We start from the raw sequence: 27,224 nt of genomic DNA on the forward strand, positions 1-27,224 counted from the left end.
AGGTGTTTAGGTGAAATGGCAGTGGAGTTTTTAACTATATTGTTTAATGAAATCTTGGAAAGTGAGAGGATGCCTGGGGAATGGAGTAAAAGTGTTTTGGTACCGATTTTTAAGAATAAGGGGGATGTGCAGAGCTGTAGTAACTACAGAGGGATTAAACTGATCAGTCATAGCATGAAGTTATGGGAAAGAGTAGTGGAAGCTAGGTTAAGAAGGGAGGTGATGATTAGTGATCAGCAGTATGGTTTCATGCCAGGGAAGAGCACTACAGATGCGATGTTTGCTCTGAAAGTGTTGATCGAGAAGTACAGAGAAGGTCAGAAGGAGTTGCATTGTGTCTTTGTGGATTTAGAGAAAGCATATGACAGGGTGCCTAGAGAGGAGTTCTGGTATTGTATGAGGAAGTTGGGAGTGTCAGAGAAGTATGTAAGAGTGGTACAGGATATGTACGAGGGTAGTGTGACAGCGGTGAGGTCTGCAGTGGTAGTGATGAATGCATTTAAGCTGGAGGTGGGATTACATCAAGGATCAGCTCCGTGCCCTTTCTTATTTGCAATGGTGATGGACAGGTTGACAGACGAGATCAGACAGGAGTCCCCGTGGACTATGATGTTTGCAGATGGCATTGTGATCTGTAGTGAGAGTAGGGAACAGGTGGAGGAGACCCTGGAGAGGTGGAGATATGCTCTAGAGAGAACAGCAATGAAGGTCAGCAGGACTAAGACAGAATATATGTGTGTGAATGAGAGGGAGGACAGAGGAATGGTGAGGATGGAGGGAGTAGAGCTGGCGAAGGTGAATGAGCTTAAGTACTTGGGATCAACAGTTCAGAGTAATGGTGAGTGTGGAAGAGAGGTGAAGAAGAGAGTACAGGCAGGATGGAGTGGGTGGAGAAGAGTGTCAGGAGAGATTTGTGACAGACGAGTACCAGTAAGAGTGAAAGGGAAGGTCTGCAAGAGGGTAGTGAGACCAGCTATGTTATACGGGTTGGAGACAGTGGCATTAACAAAAAGGTAGGAGTCAGAGCTTGACGTGGCAGAGTTGAAGATGTTAAGATTTGCACTGGGTGTGACGAGGATGGACAGGATTAGGAATAAGTATATTAGAGGGTCAGCACAGGTTGGAAGGTTTGGAGACAAAGCCAGAGAGGCAAGATTACGTTGGTTTGGACATTTGCTGAGGAGGGATGCTGAGTATATTGGGAAAAAGATGCTAAGGATGAAGCTGCCAGGTAACAGGAAAAGAGGAAGGCCTAAGATAAGGCTTATGGATGTGGTGAGAGAGGACATGCAGGTGGTTGGTGTGACAGAGCAAGATGCAGAGGACAGGAAGAAATGGAAACAGTTGATCTGCTGTGGCGACCCCTAATGGGAGCAGCCGAAAGAAGAAGAAGAAGGAGAAGATATCACATGAACTTACTTTTAGGAGCTTATCCACTAGTATAGACCACCGAAAATGTTGATGTTTTCCAGTGGTATCTCTGAAAATATTTTATTATACTTATTAACATATGTTATAGCAATACTATCAGTATGTCAAACTCCGTTCTTCATTCCATACCATATTGGAGACAAGGCATTTGATTTTCTATTAATCTCCAGTCATGTTATGTAATTCCAGGCTAGTTAAATAGCAGACTATATAATATTCTGCTTCCTGTCACTTAATATCATAGTTTGTATCAGTTATCTTAATTACTGTTTGTTTTCCACCATCAGAAGCATTTGTTCATCAGTTGAGCTCATTCTGTTACAATTCTCTGTGCATCACTGTGCTCATCATTATGGTATTTTCTTCCAACCAAGAATCATGACCTTAGTGACACCTTGTCACAATGAAAACGTGCTTGTTTCTGGTATTTATTAGTTATGCTAAATCTCTGCACTTAGCCACACCCTTTTGCAATGCAATACTAACTTTTAAAAGCTGCTTTCACAGAACCTGCTTTCTTTTTGCCTTATCAATGTTGGCTTTGAGAACATTGTTTTGAATACTTTCATATAACATGTCAAATATAGTTTTGTACAATTGTGTCTCCTAATGCTTCATTCAGTTCCCTTCTGAAATTATGTTTTACTAATCTTTGCAGTTCTTCCACATAACATGATACGCTTTCCTCTACCCTTTGGCTTCTCCAATGAATTCTTTGTCCTATGATCACTAATGCTTTGGGTTTTACATGTTAACTAAGTGTCTACAATTGGTGTTGATTTTGATTTAGGCTTTTCTGATAGAGTAAGCTATATGAAAGCTTATTGTTTTAGTGCCCATTGCATTAAGCAGCATAGAATCCTTAAGTATTATTAATTTTACAGCATATTTACAGTATTCAGTATAATTTGGTTATTCTTGCAAAGTAATATCAAGAGCACTCATAATCTGCACGGCCTGTCATTTTGTGACTATTTCCCTGCTCCTGTGTTTGCATTGTGCTAATTTACTTTTTTATAATATGATGAAGCTGGGTCACTATGAAAAACAGTGCCTCCTTTTACTGACGTGTTTATCCAAATAAAAAGCATCTAAAACCTAAATAAACACTAGTTAAAAGTGAGATACCCCCAAGGTTACCAATGCACCTCCTAATTTTATTATTTATTATTTTATATTTGATTACTGGGAAAGTCCAACTGGACACAGGTCCTTTTTCAGCAGAGGCCTGAGGAGAAAAGCTCCACATAATACATACAAGTTACAAAAACAATTGCGTACATAATGTAGTACAAAAAGTGACATACCGATGAACATAGTATGGTAGCATATGCAGACACATTCAGGTGCACTTTTTTTTTTTTTGAGTAAAATAGATATTAAGTTTTAAACATTTTATAACGACTATAGCAAATTAGATGGAATACCCATTTAAGGCTTTTATCAACAATTCTACTTTTGGGTTTGAAAAGTGTAGGTGTATATAGAGAAGTAATAGTATTAGCTGAAATAGACAGTATTAATCAGGAGCAATGCATGGGCATAGCCACTTTTTTTTTAGCATTTTTTAAAGTGAGTTAAGGCTGTGTTAGATGGTATGTTTGGAGGTAGTGCATTCCAGATTTTGGCTATGTTGTTTAAGAAGAGGGATGCTCCAGCGAGATTGCTGGCTGTGGTTATTTTTATAAGTGGTTTATAGCTGCAGCATAGAGCCCTGGCACTGGAGTATGGCTGCATTAGGTTTTGCAGGGCAGGTGTTTTCTCTGGTTGGTTGAAGATTTTCTGGGCCATGGTTAGTTGGTTAAAGAGTAGGAGTTGAGGAAATTCTAACCAGTTGAGTTGTCTTAGGGCTGTACAGTGGTATGACCTAAAGGGCAGGTTTGTGGCAAACCTGGCAGTTTTATTATAACAGGAGTCTAGTTTTGCTAACTCAGTTTTCCTAAGATTGGTGAATATGGGTGATGCATAAAGTAGAGTTGAGATCAGATAGGTTTGAGGAATGGTAGATTTTGTGTTTTTTGTAAGATGGTGCTTGTTCCTATACAGTGTACCAATTCTTTGTGTACTTTTTATGGTTTTATGTTGTTGTCTGTTTCATCCCCCAGAAGTTTGGTGTGAGGTGAGGGTGAGATGATGGTATTGTTTGATGATACAATGTTAAATATGGGGAGGGGTGCATAGTTTTAGTGAGATGGAATAGCATGAGTTTGTTTTTTTTGGGACTAAAAATTAGGTGGGAGTTTGTTAGCCAGGTTTCTACTGCTAGTAAGGCCTGTTGTATCTGTGTTTGCAGTTCTTGTAAGGTAGTAGCAGCACAAATCACTGTAGAATCGTCCACATTCTGAACGACCGAGACATGCAGGGTTGAGGTATGAAGGTTGTTTGTAAATACTGAAAAGAGGAGGGGTCCTAGTATAGAGCCTTGGGGAACTCTATTGTAGCTCAATATGTGTGGATATAACTTTAAGAAGCTATCCAAGGGCTTGCACAAGTGCAAAAATATTGTGCATGTGCAAGCTAGACTGCCATTCTGTAGCAAGCCGTTGAGATGTAAACACGTATGCATGTAAGGTCTGTCTGTTAACTAGTTGGCCCATCCTTTATGAAGCTGCTCTCCATCCTGATGTGTTTCTATGTATTAATGTATTAAAGCATCTAAACGAAGTGCCCTGCCTGCTTATCTTATGTGTTAGAGAAGAACAAGCGACATGGTGCCAGAAGTGGCATGACTAAAGGACATGGTGTCAGAAATGGCATATTCAAGGGCATGAAGTCCAAGGTGGCATGGGTAAAATGACTTAAGGCACTTGCTAGGAGCTGGTGGTATATGCAGGAGTGAATCATCCCTAAAATGTGCAAACTTTGCAAAACACACCACAAACAAATTTCAGGTATTAGAAACTTGCTCAGCACTAATTCTTTTCACATAACATGAAACGAGGCATACAGAACGTTCAAAATAATGTTTGCATTAGCTGATATGTATGATTTTGATAAAAATATTCAAATTACTATGAAAAATGTTTGAATTAAAGTCTGAATTGCATAGAACAAATAAAATAAAAGGAAATAACCGCATTTTCTCAAAGTATGTATTTTTCATATTAAGCAAAGATATCCGAGTTATCAGAAGTGTATAAAGTGTTTGCATGTTTGTGCAGTGTTACAGTAAATCTATTTCACAAAGTACAGCCATTACAGGGCATATTTCGCCGAGTACAGCCATTACAGAGCATATTTCACTAAGTACAGTATTCAGAGAGTTTATTGCGCATTTGAATGTTATTACAAGCTCACGGAACAGTTTGCTCATACATAATTACAAGGGCTATATTTTCAGTGTCTTTGTGTATACTTTGTGGGCATGGTAGATGGATTTTTAAAACTCAGTGCACTTGTATTTGACAGTAATATTGCTAAGAACTGGAGAGTGTTTGAGCAAGAGTACAACATTTTCATATAGGCTGCATTTTCTGATAAAGATGACCATACAAAGGCATTTATACTACGTAATTTAGCTGGGTCAGAAGCCACAGAAAGGGTGCTTTTGTGTTTGCAACTGCTATCTATACCGAAGGGGGGGAACTGTCATATTTTTGTACAGGCTGAGTTAAGGGAGGACCCAGAATGCTTAAAATGTAAATTTAGAGAAATGTGTAACCCCCAGACAAATGTTACAATGGAAAGGCACTTATTTTACACAATGGATCAAAGGCCTGGTGAACATTTTGCAGCATATATTACTGATCTGAGAAATAAAGCTAAAACATGGAGCTTTGGTGATTTAAGGAATGAGTTGATAAAGGACAGACTTGTGTGTGGTATAAAAGATGATGCTGTGGGAAAGATTTTGCTTTCTGACAGTGATTTAACTTTCTATAAGGCCATTGAGATTTGTCAGATATATGAGCTCACAGAAACACACACAAATATGCTTACAAATTAGAACAGCTCTAGAAGGCACAGTGCTAAAGCTCATGCTGATAGTATGCAGCACGTTGTTAAAAGAAAGTGGCCCAAGCACATGGCAGCAACTGTAACCCCTCTGGCACTCACTGGTAAACCCCAGAATTTTCTGACAAATTCCTGAGTTTGCACAGTCTCAGGGAAGCATAAGAGTGAGTCAACAAACTCAAAGCATGGGCTCCAGCTTAGTTTCATTGTCAACTGTCATAATTGCAGTGGAAGCCATGAATCTAAAAAGGAAAAATGTTTAGCTTTTGGTCAGCTAACCACAAATGCAATATGTGGAATCATTTCAAAAGATTTTGTAAATCAAAAGCCCCATATTCTTTCATTAAAAGGGAAGATTTTAAGAAGTGAGTGGATCAATTAGAGCTAGAACCCAACTCTTTATGTTGATATTGTGTCAGTGCTTCATGAAATGGTCAATGCAGTAGATTTAAGGGCAAAGAACGAAGTATTTTGTACTGTTCGGATAAATAGCAAACCCAAAGAGCTCAAAGTTGACACAGGTTCCAAGTGCAATGTTATGTCAGCAGAAACATTTGCGAGTGTGTGTCATGGTGAAAGGCTTCATTTGGCAAGGTGTGCGAAGCTTGTTGCTTATGGCGGTGAAAAGATTCAAACTGAAGTCTCAGTAGTGCTTTCATGTTACTCTGCTGGAAGAAGCTACGACTTGTTATTCTATGCGGTCAAGAGGCACATCCAGTCATTATTAGGGCTCAGAGATGGTTTAAAAATGGGACTGCTTTCATTTAATAAGGAAGTCCATCATGTTAGCTTAAAAGACCACTACTCTAATTTTGCCCAGTACATTTTTTGTACCTATTCTGATCTTTTTGAAGACAAACTAGGCAAACTTCCAATTGCGTACTCCATGAAGTTAGACCCAGAGGTCAGTCCAGTTATCAGGCCAGCATGTAAAGTTCCAATAGTCATGCAAGACACAGTCAAAGCTGAGCTAGATAAAATGGTGTAACAAGGTGTAATTTGTCCAGTCAAAACTCCAACTGAATGGGTATCTTCCATGGAGGTAGCTCATAAGAAAAGCTCAGATGACATCAGAATATGTATTGACCCATGAGATTTGAACAAAGCATTAAAAAGACCTCATCATTCAATGCGCACAGTTGAAGAAGTCGCAGCCTTGATGCCAAATGCCACTATTTTTCTGTCCTAGATGCAAAGAGTCAATTTTGGCAAATTCAGCTGGACAGGAAATCATCATTGCTCACTACTTTTAGTACTCCATTTGGCAGGTACAGATTTTTGAGAATGCCATTTGGGATTAATTCTGCAAGAGAAGTCTTTTAATGAGTAATGGAGCAAATGTTTTCTCAGTATCCTCGTGCTATTATAGTAGACAACATACTTGTAGGAGGTCATGATGAAGCATAACATGGCAGAAACTTCAGAAAAGTTCTAGAAAGGGCATGTCAAGTGAATCTTAAACTCAATCCATACAAATGCAAGTTCAGGCTACAAGAAGTCACTTATGCTGGTCATTTATTTATGACTACAGGTTTACAACTAGACCCTTCAAAACAAACAGCCATTCTCGAGATGCCAAAACCAGACAATTTTCAAGCCCTGCAACATTTTTTTGGCATGGTCAACTACCTAGGCAAGTTCATTCCAGACTTGAGCCAACTTTCAGCATCACTCAGAGACCTGACATGTAAAGATATATCTTGGTCTTGGTTAGAGCAACACCAAAGAGCATTTGAAGTCTTAAAACAGAGAACTGCTAGTCCACCAACTCTCAGATACTATGATGTTCACAAACCAGTTACACTTTCCTGTGATGCTTTGAAATTTGGTCTTGGTGCAGTCATTCTACAAGAGGATCAACCTGTTGCCTATGCATCGAGAACTCTTACCCAAACTGAAATGCAGGATGCCCAGATTGAAAAAGAGCTTTTGGAAATTGTGCTTGCATGTTCAAAGTTCCATGATTATGTTTATGGTAGACCTATCTAGACTGAAACAGACCACCACCCTTTAGTCACTATCTTGAGAAAGCCTATGCATTCAGCTCCAGCCTGACTGCAGTGCATGATGCTGAGATTGCAAAATAGTAATTTCAATCTTGTCTACAAGAAAGGCAAACTTCTTTATCTTGCTGATAGGTTATCCAGATCACCCAGAAACACCACAGAACAGCATGAAAATGAGAACCTTGATTTTGAAGTCATGCAAGTGAGAATTTTTTCTTCCACATGTCTTGATGAGTTGAGAGATCACACAGCCCCAGATCCAGTTTTACAAAGGCTCATCTACTTTATCAGTCAAGGTCAGCTGTCAAAGCAATCTAGTTTACCTCAAGAAGTGCAACCTTATTTTCCATACAGAGATGAGATTTTTTCTGACAAAGGTATCATTATGAAAGTTCTGAAAAGTAATTGTTCCAAAGTTATTGCAACTCGAGTACATTACTATCTTGGATCGTAGTCACCCAGGAACTGATTCTACGAAAAAAAGGGTGAGAGAACTAGTATTTTGGTTTTCTATGTCAAACAACATTGAGAGAGCACTTTCATTTACTTTCATTTTGTTAAGTCTGTAATAGTACTAAGCCACATCAACAGAAGGAACCACTTCAGCTAAACCAGATTCCAGAACTACCTTGGTCGACAGTAGTCACTGATATTTTCTAATAGAATGGTGAACATTATTTGCTGTTAGCAGACTCTTACTCCAGTTGGCTTGAGATTGACCTTCTTCCTAGCTTAGCATCCAGTGCTGTTATTACTAAGATGAAGCATCATTTTGCAGTGCATGGTAGCCCACACAAAGTTATTTTTGACAATGGCACGTGGTTTACAAGCCAACAGATCAAACGATTTGCTGAAGAATGACACCTCACTCATGTCACAAGTAGCCCTGAGTACCCGCAATCAAATAGTTTGGCAGAACGTGCAGTTCAAAGAGTAAAACAGTTACTTGAGAAGTCAAAATTAGATAATAGTGATGTTTTCCTGAATCTCTTGAATCTTAGAAATGTTCCTCATGATTAACATCTTGGTTCACCTGCTCAGAGACTTCTGTCCAGACAAACCAGAACCACATTACCAATCAGTAGTCAGTTGTTGCTTCCATGTGTCAAGAACACTGGATAAGTGAAAGCCAGTTATTGAAGAAGCACCTAATCCAGAAGTCCTACTACAATAAAACCAGCAAACCACTCAATCCATTTCAAGAGGGAGAAGCTGTAAGGATGCAAACATCCAAAGGTTATGATCGGATTGGTGTCATGAAGAATATTGGTCCAGAGCCAAGATCATCCATTGTGGAATCACAAGGAGCAGTTTTTATGCAGTCAGAAACATTTGAGACCAGACTATAGACTACTCCAAGCCTATACCACAACACATAGCCTGTGAGAAAGGCTCATTATCTCAGAGTGAGTTGTCCAGTGTTCCAATTCCTGAGGAAGTTCCAGACGACATTTCTGTTCCTATAACAAATCCAGATGTTCCTGATACAAGCTGTGCACCACAGACTGTCCCTGTTGCTGAAATTGGTCCAGATTGTTATGTTACGAGATATGGTCGCATCTCTAAACCCTGTATCAGATACCAAGCAACTTGTATATGAATATTGTGTTTTGTTTCTAATGTATATAGTAATACATGTCTGACTCTGATATTGTTTTTACAAAGGGCAATCTTTTTAAGAGGGAGGATGTAGATCAATGTGTGTGTATATACATTTAAGCAGCTTTCCAAGGGCTTGCACAAGTGTATAAATACTGAGCATGTGCAAGCTAGACTGCCATTTTGTAGTAAACCATTGAGATGCAAGCATGTACATATGTAAGGTCTGTCTGTTAACTAGTTTAACTAGTTCATTCCGGCTTTATGATGCTGCTGTCCATACTGATGTTCTTCTATGTATTAAAACATCTAAGCAAAACCCTCCACGCTTGCTTGTCTTATATGTTAGAGAAGAATGAGTGACATCTAGGTTCACAGGAAGTAGGGTGACAGATTTTGTTGCCAATGTACTGCTAGCTGGTGCCCAGCTATGTAGTTCTGGAACCTGGCAAGAGTAGACTGACATAGATTCAGCTCAGAGGGAGCATTTAGAAATTTGTTTTGAGAGACCATCTTGAAGGCTTTGTATACGTCTAGAAAAATAGAGGATAAGTATTTGCTGTTGTTTCTGTGATGGTTTACTGTGTTGGTGAATGACATTAGAACAGTGGTAGTAGTATGGTATGGGCAGAAGCCATGCTGAGTATTGGATATTAGCTTGTTAGTAAGCAGGTAATCCAAGATTTGCTTATGTACAATTCTGTCCAGTATCTTGGACAGAAGGGATGAGATAGCAATCGGTCGGTAGTTAGACAGGTTGAGTTGCCTCCTTTTTGAAGTGGAATAATGTAGGAAGTTTTCCAAATGGTAGGGACTTTCTGTTTGTTCTGATGTGGATCTATTGATAAGAATGGAAAGTGGGTAGGCAAGTCCCTCGGCAGCTATGTTTAAAAACTCTGCTAGTAAGTTTTTTGCAGCTAGTCTAGTAGGCTTTAATTTCTTAAGCATTTTTTTTGTCTCGGTTGAGGCAGGTTGAAGAGAAAAGGTGGTATTGTTTTCTTACAGTATAGGAGTAGCTGGAATATGAGTGGGGATTTGTTTGTTAAAAAGGACTAAAATAGTTTTGGTAAAGTATTTCTTGTATTGGGTTGCAATGTTATCTGAGTTATTAGTATTAATGGGGGTGGGGGTGCTGGCTTTGCCAGGTAGGAGTATGTTGTTAATAGCTGACCAAACCTTTTGTGGGATATTTTGATATTTAGTTTGGATGGTAGAGTAGTAATTTGTTTTGTCCTGTTTAATTTGTTTCTTTGCTTTGTTTCTAAGCTCTTGAAAAGTTTGTTTAGCCAGTTGGGATTTAGTTTTGTACCAATGTTGCCAAGCTTTGTCTCTTGCTTTTAGTAGTGTCCTAGTTTCCTTGTTTAGCCATGGGGTAAAGTTAGATTTAACTTTTATAGTCCTGAGAGGGGCGTGTGTGTTTAAGATAGAAAGGATGGTGGTAAAATATTTTACAGCATCTTCTAGGAGAAGTAGTTTAAGTGATGACCAATTACATTTTTTGTATTTGTGACGTCCTTGGGGTTGAGGTGTTTTTTTTGTTCCTTATTTGTTGTTTAATAGTTTATTTTATTGGGTTAATTTTTTGTCTGAGTAGATAGGTTGGGAGATGGTCACTGAGGCTGTCTGGGAGGCAGCCAGAGTGAGATGAGTGGGTTGGTTTATTTGTTAAGATCCAGTCAAGAATTGAGTGCTTGTCAGATGCCTTGTCAATTCTGGTGAGAGTATGAATGAGGTGGGTGAAGCCATAGAGATTGATGTGATTGTTGGGATTTTGAGAACTGCAGTTCGACCAGTCAATATTGAAATCACCCATGATTATTGTATCTTGGGGCAGTGATGCTGAGGTCCAGTTCAGCATGTTTTCTACTGTGTGGATGTTGTCCCTGGAAGCAATATAGATTTTAATTATGTTTTTATTTTTTTTTGTGTTACTGATAAGCTTGCTGATTATCATTTCAGCATTGCCAAAGTTGGGGGATGTTTAGTCTAAGGCTTCTAGGAAAAGGTGATTTATAAAGATTAATGCAACAGCGCTTCCTCTTTCACCTATTCTGTGTAGTCGTAGGATGTTAAACCCTGGAGGGAGAATCTCATTATTGGTAATATTGTGTTTAAGCCAAGTTTCAGTAATTAGTATTATATCAGGTGAGTATAAAGAGAGGTTGGCATGCAGTTCATGGACATTGTTAGTGATACTTCTAATATTAATATTTAGTAGTAAGATATCAGATTTGTTTCTGGGGGGATTGTTGGTGGTTGTGAGTGGTTATTTTGTGGAGTTGTTCCAGTTTAGAGTGGTGTTTGGGCCAGGGTTTGGGTGAATGTCCCCACTGAGTGTTAGTTTGGATGTTATATTAACTAAAGTTTTTAGGATTTTAACTATGTACTTACCATATTTCTGAAAAATTCTAGGGATATTGGGGTGAAGGAGTAGACAGCAGTGGGGCATGCTGAAAGTTTGTAGTGTTAAAGATAGAGAGGGATATAATAAAGCTGGAAAGTTTAAGTTTATGCGTGAATAGGGAGGAAGTGGTTTGGGGTGGGGTTGGATCTTTTAGGTTGGTGTGGTAAGAGGAAATATGAGCAGCTACTGTTAGGATTAATAGAGTAGCCATGTATAAGTGCAGTATGTTGTTATAGTGGAGCTGTGTTTGGGTTGGAGAAAGTTGTATTAGTTTGGTTGGAGTGTTGTTGTTAGGCATTGTAATGGAATTTAGGTAGTGTACTAGGAACTGTTAATATTAGTGTGGAATGTGAAAGGTGGGGTGTCTAAGTTTGAATCTGCTTTTCACTTAAACACCATCAACCATATAAACATAACCTCTACTTCTATCTATATACTACCAAAATATCATAGATCCAACCATGTTAGTTACTTTCAAACAAAAAAACTTTACATAACTATTACAGAATTCTAAAGATTATACAAGCACCTCACCAACACCCCCTATTAGATGGCAAAATTCATCCAAACCCTGGCCCCAATAACAACATTGTCAATGACCAACTCAATCCAACTTCTCATACTATAACTATCACAAAAAGACCCACTAACTCTCTCCTGATAGCCCACCTCAACATTCGTAGCATTAACAATAAAATTTCACAACTTCATGCACTCCTAGAAGTGCACTCATTTGATATCCTCTGTATTACAGAAACTTGGCTAAAGCCCTCAACTCATGACCATGAAATTACCCCTCCTGGATACTACATCCTGAGATGTAACCGCAAAGCCAAAAGGGGTGGAGGTGTAGCCATTCTCTATAAAACAGAACTTCAGGTCACACCCTTCAATGTGCTCCTACCCTTAGATACAAATGCAGAAACCCTAACTGCCAAACTTCAAGTTAACAACTGTAAATCTATTTACCTACTTTGCTGCTATCTTCCCCCTGGTAAAAATAACAATATTCTTGAAAACTTCCTTAATTGCCTCTCACCTACCTCAGGAAACCATAGTGCTAGGTGACTTTAATATAGACTCGGCCACATGTAATTCCCCTAATTCTATGACCCATATAAATCTATATGGCTTTTCCCAAACAATAACCACCCCTACTAGAATTCACAAACCAGGCAGTAAAGAAACCACCCTAGACTGGATCCTTATCAACAGCCATCCTGACAAATATAAATCAGGTACCCTTCCAGATGACATTAGTGACCACACTCTAACCTACATAATTAAACAAAAAAAACATAGCCCCAACTCAAATATCTTCAAAACCTCACACTGTAAAAAACACTTTTTTCCAGAGAGCTTCCAGAATGAACTTAAGGCATGTAACTGGTCACCACTGCACCATCTTCATCTTGATGAAGCGGTGACCTACTTTAATACAAAATTCCTACAAATCCTAGATTACCATGCTCCCACTCGCTCTACCTGTACAAGAACCAAAATTGCACCTTGGCTCACTAAAAAAAACAGGCAAAATATCCTTCTACATAACAAAATCTGGGTCAAATTGAGATCCTCCAAAAACCCATCAGACCACCTTTACTTTAAACAGCTAAGAAATGCCACCAAAAAAGAAATTCTGCTCGATAAAAAAAACTATTACCTTCACCTCCAACAAACCCACCAGCAAAAAAACACAAAAAGTTTGGTCATGCATTAACAAACTACTTAAGCCAGGGCACTCTAAAACTCCTGCCCCATCAGGTATCTCCCATAACAACCCAATGCTAATTTCTGATGCCTTTAACAACTACTTCATTGAAACCATTCAAACTCTAGCTAAAACAATACCACCTGTTAGCACTAACCCATTAATCACCACAAACGGCCCAGTTCCTTCCTTTCATATACAACTCGTACCTACATCCTTTGTCTGCACCCTCCTTCAAAAACTCAAACCATGCACCCCTTCAGCTGACGGTGTACCAGCCAAATACCTGCAAATAGCAGCAAAAGCCATTTCCTATCCCATTTCCATCCTTATAAATAGAACAATTACAGAAAGCACAATCCCTTCCATCTGGAAAGTCTCTCATATCATTCCTCTACATAAGGGTGGTACTTGCACTGAGATTTCTAACTTCCGCCCAATTGCCTTACTTTCTCCAATAGCCAAAATAATGGAAAAATGCATCCGCCAACAACTACTTGACCACCTTCTCCATAATAACTTACTTGCTAACTGTCAGCATGGTTTCAGGCCATTTCATAGTACCACCACTGCCCTACTATCCTTTTCTGACTGTATAAACAAACATCGTAACAAAATCTCTCTTTCTTCTGCTCTATTTATTGACCTTTCAAAAGCTTTGACATGGTTAACCATCACCTACTTATGGACATATTAAAAGCCCTATCCCTTGACCCACAGGCATTACTTTGGTTTAAATCCTATCTAGAAAACAGACAGCAAGCAGTACTCTGATATAACAACCTATCTCTGCACCTCCCTGTTAACATTGGAATACCTCAGGGCTCTATTTTAGGCCCTCTTCTCTTCTCAGTTTTTATTAATGATTTAAATACCAAAATTCCACACGCCACCTGTATACAATATGCAAATGATTCTACTTTAATATGTTCAGCTGAGTCCCTTACCTCTCTCCAGACCCTCACCCAAACAGTATTTAATCTTGTTGAAAACTGGTTCATGCAACATTGCCTCCTTTTTAACCCCAAAAAAAACAAAATTATTGCTTTTTGCTCCCACTCAAAAGTCTGCACAATTTCACTTCACAGTAACCTCCAACAATGGAATTATCATAACTCCAGACACTACAACCTGACTCCTAGGAATTACAATAGACCACAGCCTTAGCTATGCTGATCATATTAACACTACTATAAAATCTGTCAACAGAAAACTTGGCTCCCTTTGTAGAATCAAACCGTTCCTTACACCAGAAGCTAGAACTACTATAGCCCAGACCCACATTATCTCTATCCTGTTCTATGCTTCTGCCATTTATACCAATCTATCTAAAAGCAACCTTAGCAAACTTGCAACCACCAATATAACATTGCCAGATTTGCCACTGGTACCCCTTTCAGAACCCACCACTGTCTCAACCTCAAACAACTAGGATGGTTAGAATTGCAGAACCACCTATTTTATCAACAATACACCATCACCCAAAAGATCCTTTACCACCCCAAGAATACCCCAATTCTCACTAATCTGGTTACCCCATATAAAAGTCTGCCAACACTACACTCAGCTAATAAGCTTCTAGTGTCCACTATTAAATCAAACAACCAGGCAGGGGAGTCACTATTCACTAACACAGTGGGAAAACCTGGAACCTGCTTCCAAAGGAACTCACATCTCTTTCTTCCACACTGCTTTTTAAAAATACCTTAAAGAATACCTTACTACACACTGGCTATGTCTCTGCTCAAACCCTGACTAATATCTAAATCCCCATCTTATTCTTCCTAGACTTTTCTGCTCTGTTGATCTTTTATGTTTACCTGGGTTAACCAGTAACCTTGCCTCTAACTAGTATTTAACAAGATTTCCTTCCTAGTACTTTAATTTAACTTTAAATAGTTTTCTTATTCTAAATATGCTATCCTCCACTGTACTAGATATAAATTATAATGTCTGTACATCTGTAAAAAAATGTCTGTACATCTGTAAAAAAAATATATATTTTTAACTGTCTATTTCGGTTTGCTATTTGCATGTAACTATATGATACATCACTGCCTATGCTTGGAGCTTTTCTCCCCGGGCCTCTGGTGAAAATGGACATATATCCAGTTAGACTAGCCCGGTCAACAAATGTAAAATAAAAAAAAATATAAATATATCAGGTAATATGTGGAGATTGGCAGACCTGGGATGTGGGACTGGCTAGTTAAGAATAAATGTAGGGAAAGTGGGGGTGGGTGGGAATGGGGGTAGGGTAGGGGAGTGGATTGCACCTAAGCATACGAGTACAAATGGAGTAGGTAGAATCTGGTCCCTAGTTAAGCAATGCAAAAAGATCTGTGCAAAGTAAGTGACAGAAATACAGGAATTTCAAATGTACTTTTTCACAGTAATGTCTAACAAGAGATAGCAAATTAAGGCAATTAGCTAGCTCTAAGTATAATTCTTGATGGGCTGACTGTATTACAGCTGGGGTTATAAAACTTTCTAGCAAATGATAGGAAATTAAAAGAGAAATCAATTAAAAGTGAAGGAAGGGGAGACTATAGAGACAGGATGAGGGGGAATCTAGTGACAGCCATCCCTACATGTGCGCATACCCCTTCAGCTATAATATTAACTGCAGAGAATTGAATTAAAATAACAGACTGCATTTTGTTGATAACAGTTATATTCTTGAAATAGCAGGCTCTCCATAATGCCAGTGGCCTACTTTTTAACTGGAAGCTCTGTCAATTGCTAATTTCACTTGGGGTTTTACTGCCTTATGTAGATGGCTATTTTCACTATTTGTAAGCCAGGATGGGGGATGGGAACAGTCCTGAGAGTTCCTAGCTGTTAGAGGAGCTGGAAAAAAGAGATAAGGTAAGTTAGTTTGAGGTAAGAGAGTGAAATAAAAGGAACTAGCTTCCATAGCTTCCATACTCTTGATCTTTATGTATACCAACTTCAAGATCTCACAAAGTCAGAAAAGAGGGAGAAAGTGAGGAAAACACAATGCTCAGATACTTATGTGAGTATAGCCACCATGAATGGATGCCAGTGATCCCTTAGGTTTGATGTTCCCAGTACCAGTTAAATACACAGTGATAAATGGTTGTGCTCCTACTGAAGCCACACTGTGTAGATCCCTTTCTTAAATAATCAAAAAAATGTTTCAGTATTATGTAAAACATTTGTATTGCCTGCAGGTACAACATGATTATTTCTGTAGACCTTTATAAATAATTTTAGCATTACAGCATGCATTATCTCTTTTTATATAAAGGTTACTTTTATATTGCTTATAGAATAATTGCTTTCCTTGCTTTGCCAAAATAACATTCACAGATTGAACAATCTATATAAATTGCTTTTATTATTTTGTCACTGATTAGCACATTTGTGCTATGCAAAACTTTTTTATGACTTTTGTTCTTTCTGTGTGGAGACATGCATGAATGGGCATACCTTTGTTGAAGGTTGTGCATCAGAGCTGGCAACTTGTTACGTAAAATTCTACTGCCAATCATTACGGACCGGAGTTCCGCTGTGGTGACCCCTAACTGGGAAAAGCCGAAAGACACAACAAGTTCTTTATTCATGCACTAGTCACATTAGTACCCTTTTGTTCTTTTCAGCAAGAGTTTTTTTTCTTCTGCCAATTTACTGTTTAATTACTCCCTCCTGTGATTTTGCTGTTTTTGCTTTGCAGTTGGATTTTAAATATTTGGTTTGGAGTTTTCACCTGTTTGTTTTGTATTTTCCTACAAAAATCTGTTTAGCTATCACATGAATAATGTCTGGAGCCAGAGGGCATGGTTAGATACTCATTTACTTGCAGCTTAGGCACTGCAAAAACAGTGATTCAGGATCATGCAATTTGCATGCTGGCAGATATGCAGCAGTATTAGATGTACCAAAGTAATCTACTTTTAAAGACATGAAAAACAAAATTCCTTGGGTAGAAAAAAAAAACAGAAGAAAAATCAATTATTTGTGTATTTCAAAATTAAAGAATTAAATGTCATTTTTTTTTGCTTGTGATTCTAGTTCAGATAAAAACTCAAAATGCTTTATCTTAATGGGTATTATTTAGTTCTCTAGTTTTCACAGTTACCCTTGACAGCACTAGATTAATGTCACTAAATTACAAAATAATGCAGAACAACCTGTTTATACTTACATGTCAGAAATAAGATCAGTCTCTCCTCTAGAAGAAAATCGTCCACTGTCTGCGGTAATTTGGTCAGACATATCCCATCTCTTGCTGTCTGCTATAATGGACTTTAGCAATTCTTCCTCTGTAAAACCAAAATTCTGGGGATAAGAATTTTCCACTGTTTTGATAGATGGAAAACAGAATGTAATTTCTTTTTTGCTTCTGATATGAGAAAATTATAAGATGTGTAAAATAGTGACGGTTTCTGTCATCCATAAAATAATCTAAGTATAATAAATTCTCAGAGCTATGCATTTTTAATCAGGTATATTGAGTCTGTGATAAACCTACTCCATATTCTCCATTTGCATCCTATGTTTTAACATCATAAACCTGAAGAAAATTTGACCAAAAATGAAATTACTGAATCAAAAAAAAAAAAAAAAAAAAACAAACTGAATGAATACAATACAGACATACTACAAACCTGAAACCCAATGTATTGAAAAGCAGTATTGATTTTACATATCAAAAACAGTGTGGTTAGCACCCTCAGACAAACTTTGCAAAGTAGAACATTATAGAACACAACAGATCAGCTACTGTAGCAACATTTAAATTGTGGCAGATCTGTGCAAAACTCTAGAAGAGTCCTTTGGATAGTCTATACTGGGAAGACTTAACATTTGCTTTTTATTTTACATGCTTAGTCTATTTTAGGTACTTACGTATTATCGCAACCAGATTGTTGCGAAACTCGCATGCTGCAATGAAATGGAATGCAGGAAACACCGTAAGGTGTAATTTCACTTCTTTACTAAGGGAAAATAAGTTTGGGATATATTTTGGAAGAGAAATAAATGTGAGATTCTTCTTGTTTTGGTGCACTACACACACACATGCTTCATTTCTCACGGCTGCTGTGTTACTGACAAAAGGAATTCTGTGACTGTAAGGAAGGAATGCTGCCAAGAAAAGCACCCACATCACATGGAAATGCTTTAGGTAATGTCTTTAATTCTAATACTTTGCACACAGACTTGAAAGGAAAGTTTTGGTAACAGCAAGTTGCAGTAAGGAATGGCTTTCAAAAGTGTTGGTGGATGATGTCGGCAGGTGATTCTAGGGTTTGTTTCTGATGGGAGAACTTCTCAGCAGTGGGTCATTTTTGTGTTCTTGTTGGTATCTTCAGACAAACTTAGATTGTACTTCACTGGTTTCTGGAAGGTATTAGGGCCGAAAATATGTGGATTTTTCATTTCCTGGTTTTGTCTTCTTTTTTTTATGCGGGGAAAGTTGTCACAGATTGTAGTCAGGAGTGCTTCAAACCAGTGCTTTGCATGGGCAAAATAGGTCTCACATGCCATGCTGCCGGGGAAGTGCATACATAAACAACCAAACTTAGTTTTTAATTTTTACCTGATAACCCTGCAATAAAACAACCATAAGTGTGAAAGAAAACAGATTGTATGACTTGATTACATCAACGGTCAGATTTTAATGTTGGGAAGCAACCACTACTACTGAGAAAATCTGGTTGCGATAATACATAAGTACCCTATTTTAGTATGATTAAATACTTAACTGAACCCCAGGACATACAGCTGTAGCACTAGGTAAAAATAAGATCAGTGCTGTTTCAATCTAAAAAAAATGTTTTATCAAACTATGACATATAAGCACATATCGGAATTTAGTGATTTTTGTATACAGATACTGCTGTACCCATTTAATAATTAGCTATATCTCTGGCTGCACAGTCTCAGGAGCAGCAATATTTTGTTGCCTGCTTGCTGTGAACAAATACTGGCCCTTTCTTGCATCAGACTTTGAATTCTTGCGTAAGTTGGGGGTCACTGGAAGTCTGCAGGAGGCTTGGTCTCTTATTCAAATATGCATTTTTTTTCAATTTTGCTTGATATTTGTAAGAAATAAAAAATGCCGTGAGCCACAATATGCAATTGTTTGATTAGTTTGGTATACATGGCTAAATGGGTTTTGATTGTTAGGTTTTCAATTGTGTGGCTGTTCAGTGTTTTGGAGTTGGTAATTTAACATTTGATCAAATGGCCTTTGAGGTATGTTATAGGAATGGTTCTTGTACAAGCAAGAACATAGGCACCAAAGCATTTTTAGGTGTGCCTCTATCAAGGTACCAGACAGGGAGAAGATTTCCTCTTTAGAAATATCCCTTACACCAGTCTCAGTGATTTTTAGCAATACATTATCTTTCACATCTGGAGCAACTCAGTGATTTTATTTTATTGGTTTTGACTTAGTTGTGTTATTTCCCCATGGTGCTATGTATGTATGTATGAATGGCCCAATGCATATATACCTCAGCGCATATAAATTCATATTACCAGCCCTTGCCTGCCTTTACTGGATTCTCATACAGCTGCTGAAATTTGTTTATGCTACTCTGTATGCAGCTGTACATTTCTAAATTATGATCAGCATAATTCGCTCAAAGTTATTAACAACTGGCAGTTAGCTATTTTAAAACGTCCCGAACTTTTTGAAATTGAATAGTTGTTTCATCTGTCATTACCCATACATATTCGGGCAGCAGCATAACTCTAAAAGCTTTCAGTGCCATCGCTGACTTAATCCCTGAACTAGAAAACTGCTCAGTGTCTGCATGGGAATCACAATAAACTCTAAAAGTCCTGTATAGAGATGCAGGACAAACTTTTCAAAAGACAGTTCATTGAAAGCTGAATAGCTGAAAAATTTTGTCACATGTTCATTCTATCAAAGCTTTAGTTCAGTTTTGCAAGAGTATGGCACCCCATCTTTACTTTTGGAGTCTCTACATTAAACTGACAAGGGTACCTAGATCATTTTAAGATATTTTTCTCATGCTTGTGATTCACTTACACTGGTGCTTGAGATTTTTAGATGTCTTCAGGGATTGACTATGACTCTTCCACAGCTCTGAACTGGATAACGTTCTGATAATGAATGAATAAATATAGCTTTCCCTCTGTTTTATATCACCAATCCCTACTCTTTCTGACAATGTCATCGTGTAAACCAGATGATGCTGACTCATATTTAAAGTTCATACTTAAGTTAGAGGTGGTACTTTCAGTGTAAAAATATTGAGAATTTGGTTGTAAATAGTTTTGCATAGATTCAGCAACTTGGTCTTTAACTTATGAAATCTAATTTATGAAGAAAAACTGGGAGTCCAGTTTTTCCAGTTAAAATATTATTTATCAAATTAATTGAGGATGCTCAACAAACCCTAAATGCTGAAATAATTGCAAAAAGAAATCTACCAATAACACATACTTATTCAAATATTTTTTTGAAGCAAACAAACATATAGAAAAAGGAGGACAAAGCCTAAAACAAAGCAAAATAAGAGAAATGAAAAGTATCTCTTATTAAAATGTTAACCTCATATGAGCCATGGTAATGCTACTCAGAGCTGGTGTTAGCATTTTTGGGCCCACAGCAGGTATTACACTGGGGGTAAAACTGGACACTTCCAGAAAAAGTAATGCCCTACTCCTTCCAACCCTTCTAGGCAACCGTCTAGCTCAAACTAGAAAGCTTTTGGAGTAGTATGTACAGGGTGAACTGAACTGTAGTTATAATGCCCTTACAACAGACCTCTGGACCACACCAACCTGACCCAACTCACAGGACATTCACATTGACTGGCATTTAGTTGCAGTCATATTACATTACAGCAACCCTATATGTAGGGGCAGCCTCATAGATTCATAAGTGCTTACTAGGCTAATGACCACAAGCGCCTTTTTAAGCCTAGTTATTCATCCCAAATTTCTGACAATTTCTGGTACCCTTGATAAGTGTAAGCAGGGGCTTGGAGATGAAACATTTACAAGCAGGGGCCTGTGAGGTGAACCATTTACAGGCTGCCTGTGTCCATTAGAGACTTAGGTGCCAAACCATTGATACATTTCCTGTCCCCCATACAATTGTCCAAGTTACAGTTGAACTGGGTTAGATAAAGAGTCTCATGGCATCCCACATTGCCTACTGCTTCCCTGGCACACATCTCTCTGTCCACCCTGCTTTACCCCATCTTGACCTCCTATAGCATATAGATTATTTTTTTCCCTTTTCTCATATTTGCTTTACTCTTCATTTTTTCTAGAAGACATATTCTTTCAAGATGCTGTAAGGTTGACAAAACAGTAGCTCCTACTATACTGAGAAGAGACTATTTTCAAGGATACATAAATCCTGTCTGAGACTAGTGCTTACCTCCCTGCTCCCTGTAAAAGAACAGACGCCTTCTGGTATCGCTATCTTGTGATAGACTGGGAGGAATTGAAGACACAGATGGCTTCAGTCATGTACTGAAAGTGCCTGCTGTTATATACAGCATGCCTCCTCACCCCTACACCATAGATAACAGTAACAAATTTCAACTTGTTAGCATTTTATATATATATATATATATATATATATATATATATATATATATATATGAACAGCGTGCCTCCTTACTCATACCTCAAAAAGATAGCTAGCTGCATAGGTGTCTGATGTTTGATTATGATGAAAGTGAAAACATAAATGATCTCAGTAATGTATTTTAATGTGTTCTTCCTAGACAATACACTGCCCTACACAAGCTATAATGATCTTCTGTGCTCACATCGAAAGTTAAACAAAAATTAACCACATTATCATTGGTCCTTACGCAAACAATAGCAATTGTGCACACTTTGAGGTCTGAATATGAAGAAACTGAAAAAATTAAACACATAATGACTACACAATCCCCAGCCCCCACACAAGCCACAGAAACCTTCTGCACACACCTCTGTACTGGGGCATGTTTTAGAATAGGGTTGAGGGTAGAGGCCACCACTAAGTTCATGTTAAAATTGATTTATACAGTCAAGGATTGGGGGCTGCCAGGTCCATGGAAGCTCTAAGTGTCTGGATGCTGTGTGATGTCTTTTATCCCTTATGTTTGAAATATAATGACTTGTTAATCACATTTCTTTTTGTTGCTACCAAGAAGATATATTAATGGGTTTGCTTAAAAATTGGAGATATTTTTTACACACGCACTCACAGCGACCTCCCCCACACACACATACTCTCTGACAAGCCATGTCTATCACAAGATGTACACACACACACACACACACACACACACACACACACACACACACACACACACACACACACACACACACACACACATACACACACACACACACAAACACACACACACACTGCCCATTCACTTTCATGCAAACTGGAAGAATGCTAGTTCCTCACAGGTATGTTGTTTTGGTACTGAAGAAGGCTAGAGCACATGGGTAAACCCATATAGTGACAGAGAGGGCATGCAGACTCCACATAAAAAATGCCACAGCCAAGAACTCTTCCAGATCAAAGCACTGTAAAATGGAAAAGCTGCCCAATGAGCACAGTGGTGTGTTGAGTAGCACTGTGCCAATGAGCAGTTGCTTTCACACACATCCTGCTTCTGCCAAACCAGCAAAGAGCGCCAGCTAGCATGTACAATATTGATATTTTTGATAAATGAAATAAATTATGGCCAACTTATTACTCTTAAAAAACATGCAACCTCCCAAACACAATTATAAAACACAGCAATACAGGTTGCATACAGATCTCAGGAAACACTATATATCATGTGCCACTGCTACTGCCACACCAGATAAGTGACTGATGTTGAACATGATTAAACAATAGTAGGGGTGAGTCACAGTTATTGACAGTGACATCTGCATTCATCATTTATAGCCACTTTACTGATGTCTGACCATGGCAAATAATAACAATAATAAAAATAATAAATGTCATGGTCATTCAAGTTTATTTCACACAAACATCCAATAATCATAGTAAAGTTTTCCATCTTACTTCACACAAACATATATGCCTGCCCTGCAAAGACTGATTATTGACTCTTTAAATTGAGCAAAATCATTAGGACCTATCAAGCACATACTTCTGTATAGGCCTCAGATGTTGAATTGTGATAAAAAATGAAGGCTGTGTAATGCATTTCAGCTTAGTTTCACACAAATGGTAGTCACACATTGAAGTATTTCAGAATGCTTCACGCAAATCATATTAGTACTGCAAAGCCAGAATAATGAGCAAATAGCATCAGATAGCTGTTTTCCTCCATAGACAGCCTCAGCAAATCTCAAATACCAGATTCATATAAAAATAATATGTGGGTCACATAGTAATGCATTTAAATAAGTGTCGGTGCAACCTTATGTCTCCAAAATGTAAAATACTGCTTCTTATATTCTGGAACAAATGAGAAAAATGTGGATGTCTTACTATTGTAAGGATACAGTATGATTGTAACTGTTTCTTCTTACATATAAAAAGTTATTTTGATTAATTCTTCTGATTTAGTATTATTTATAATGGCTGTTTCTAAAAACAAAATCTTAGCAATGAATTTTTGACAAATCGTTTCATTGAGGAACTATATGGAAAATGGACATTTAAGGTTCCAAATGAGGAACATTCTTACATACATCTTAACTTCTTTGGTTAAGTATTGTTAAGTGTTCTGGGTAAAGCACAAATACTGGGGAGATGAAGTACCAAATCACAGACAATGTTAAATATTATTTTAATTCACCTAAAAGTTAATAGAACAGGTTTTGTATCAACACACATTTCCTGAACAATAAAAACAATGAAATTCTAATGTCTCTCATTCCTGATCAAGTGTAGGCCTCACTGATTTACCTAAAAATTAAAACTTTAACTAGGGACAGGGAAACGGATGAAGAATAATCATAGATAGTTTCCAAGTATGCAGTTCTCCTTAATAGGGCATTAAAAATGAAGGGTAAGTCAGGAAATGCTGCAACTAATCAGGTCCTAATTTTTACAAGAAATAGACCTGAAAGATTGCAGCTTTTGGGTGACATCCACTTTTTTCATAGGTTCATAGGTTGGGACTAGGCTATCGGCCCTAGGTTCTATACAAGCCTAGCCATAACAATTCCCTGGCTCTTTCTTCCCACAGTATTTACTTCCCTGGACCCCTGTCTAGCAGGGCAACTGATGTGATCCCCGGGGTGAATTTCCTATCTCCCATCCAATCATTAAGGTTCCTTTTGAAGAGGGCCAAAGAGGCACTCTGCTTGATATGTATGGGCAGTCTATTCCAGAGTCTGGGGAGTCTCTGGGTCAGGAACCTATCCCTCCAGCATGTTTTGTTCATTGTGATGACAAGGTTTAGATCCCTGGAGCGTGTCTCTGAGGGATTGGGATTTCTTTAAGTGTAGCATGTCCAGCAGCTCTGGGTTTGACATGGCCTTGTATGTTAAGCAGAGATCGCCTCTGAGTAGACGATATATGAGTATAGGTGGAGTTTTTTTAGATGGTCAGCATAGGACATCTGCTTTAGGCCTGTGATTCTTTTAGTGAGGTATTTCTGCAGCCTTTCCAGTTGTTGCAGATGTCTTGAGAGGTACATACCAAACGGGGCGTTGTATTCTATAATGGGTCTAATGAGGGATGAGCACAGTGGGACAATGACCTCCATTTTTCTGTATGAAAAGCCCTTAGTGATGAGGTGTGCCACATAGAAGGATTTCCTGACTGTTGTGGTGATGTGGTTATCGAAGGTGAGACCACTGTCCACCAGTGTCCCTAAGTCTCTTATCACACTTTCGGTGTTTAGTGTACTGCCACCTATGTGGTAATTCATGGGTACATGGTGTTTCACAAGGGGGATAACTATACATTTCTTGACACTGAGCTTGAGCCCATGGCTCTGGCACCAAGCATCGGTTTCTGTAAGGCCCTTTTGCAGAATATCCACATGATTTGGGGATTCAAGTATGACTCCCAGTTTGCAGTCATCTGCGAACTTTGTTAGCCAGAGTCCCTTAGTCACCTTATTCTTACCACCTTATGGGAAGAAAAAAAGGAGCAAAAATACTGCAACCAAATAGCTGCCTTCCTGTATGAAGCAGACCTGAAAGACTGCAGCTCAACCATGAATCCAGTCTTTTCCCTGCTGTTATGCTGCTCTGAGAAGGAAGAACAAAAAGAAAAAAGAATTGGATGCCAGAATTAGCCTGCTGGCTACAAACACCTGTGCATTCCCTTTCCTGCAGCTGAATACTACTGTTGCTTTCCTTGGGGCCTCCCAGCAGCAAATCATCTAGGGGAGGCCATGGCTGCTAGTCTCGTAGGCACATAATACCAGCATCATGCTGTTGCTGTCTTTCTTGTCTGATCACTATAAAAATATTGTTTTTCAAATCAAGTAAATATCTCTCTAAGTAGATGCATATCATGCTGCAGTGCGTTTCTCTCTTACTTCTTCCAAGATCAAATATTCAGAAAATGTAAAAATGCTGTCTAAAGCCACCTGCATCCTACTGAGTAATACACGTATGCATTGAATGTTTCTTTTTTCTGTACAATTTGCAGCTAAATGCTACATGCATGCATTAAATGTTTTCTTTACTGTAACAAATGACTAGAGCTTTTTCCCTCAGCCTGTGTTTAAAAGAGGTATCATATCCAGTTATATTTAACCCAGTAAACAAAAGCAAACAGGCTCATACATATCTGCATGCATGCATACATACAGTTCTCTATGAATTTCTGCCACCAGTATTTCTGAAGTTTATTCTGTGGGTCCACAACGATGCCTATGAAGCAGTATTATAACAGAAGCATGGAGTAGTTGGTTCATAAGATATGCTGCCTGCACCGATTTCCCCCTGTACTTCCTTATCATGGTGACCCCTTCATATCTCCCTTATGTGTTGTTGTAAAGTCATGTCATGAGCCCAGTATTTTGGCTTCTAGTAAGAAAAGTTTCAGCTCCTCTAGTCTCTAATCATACCATTTCCTTTCATCCTGCACACTTTTCTGGTGACTTTTTTTGCACTCCTCCTAACAGCTTCTTATGCATCTGCTTGTATTTCCTCTCAGCTGTACACAGTACTCACTGTATGGCCTGCTCAGGGTAAATTAAAGTTATTTTTTGACAATGCACTTCAGCATTATGTTCACTGCTTCCATTGCTTTCTTACTCTACTCTTGGTGGACCAAGCTCAAATGTGAACTGTACTCTCAAATCCATCTCCTGCTCTGTTGTCATCAGTTTCACTTCCCCATCTGATCATTCTTAACCATAACTGCTCTGACTCAAGTGTAGTACTTCTGATTCATTGGCAGTCAGCCTTAATGATATTGTTATGCCCATTTGCTTAACTTTTCTGAATCCTTTTTTAGAATTTCCCCTTCATACTCCAGTGCTACACTTACCTTTGTCACATTAGTGACTAGGCTAATATCATTCTCTTTTCCCTCACACAGACATCAGAAATGATATGCTAAAGGGTAACTGCATCCAAGACTGATCCCCTGTTGTACTCAGGTCATATCTTTTTTCCTTTCTTTGTCCCTGATTCCTGCTGATCATCAGTCTCTGACCAACCTGCCATTCATTCCTCATCACCACAGCAACTGTCAGCTGAGAGAGACCATCACTTAGGCAGCCATCAGGAGTGGTTTCCACTTTGCATGCACATACTGTGGGGGAAGGGAATCTGCAATGGACTGCCCTGAAGGTCATCATTTACTTTATGAGGGACACTGTAAACAACACTCCTCCTCCCCTCCCTCTAATATGCCACCCCAGTGCTTGCCAATATCCAGGCCTCCACTCTAAACAAACTCCAACAGACTTACCATAAAATAGCCATATTCATTACTAACTCCCCACACAACTTACACCACTGCATTTCTTTAAACTCTCTTTAATGGCTTGAACTTCCCCAATTTCTACTATCTTATCAATTTCATATTCTACACTCTATTCTTTATAAAACCTCCTTCTGTCCATCTCTATCTTCCTTAGTCTCCATCTTCATCCCATCCCGGACCCTCCATACTTCTAACCAACAATTACTTGATGTCTACCACCCTAAAAGGTCAGTACGCAAACTAGTCTAC

At 38.5% G+C, this 27,224-nt stretch overlaps 1 protein-coding gene across 1 annotated transcript in view; it reads right to left on the minus strand.

Annotated features, from left to right (window-relative positions):
- The window catches only part of LOC122814129 (polycystin-1-like), a 1,441,736-nt gene that overhangs the window by 345,811 nt on the left and 1,068,701 nt on the right, over positions 1–27,224 (minus strand). The window contains 1 exon segment of the mRNA XM_044086744.1: positions 17,274–17,391. Coding sequence (XP_043942679.1) covers positions 17,274–17,391 — 118 coding nt within the window.

The sequence above is a fragment of the Protopterus annectens genome, chromosome 10.part0 (assembly GCF_019279795.1).
Source record: "Protopterus annectens isolate FY-2018-M chromosome 10.part0, PAN1.0, whole genome shotgun sequence".
Taxonomy (NCBI): domain Eukaryota; kingdom Metazoa; phylum Chordata; order Ceratodontiformes; family Protopteridae; genus Protopterus; species Protopterus annectens.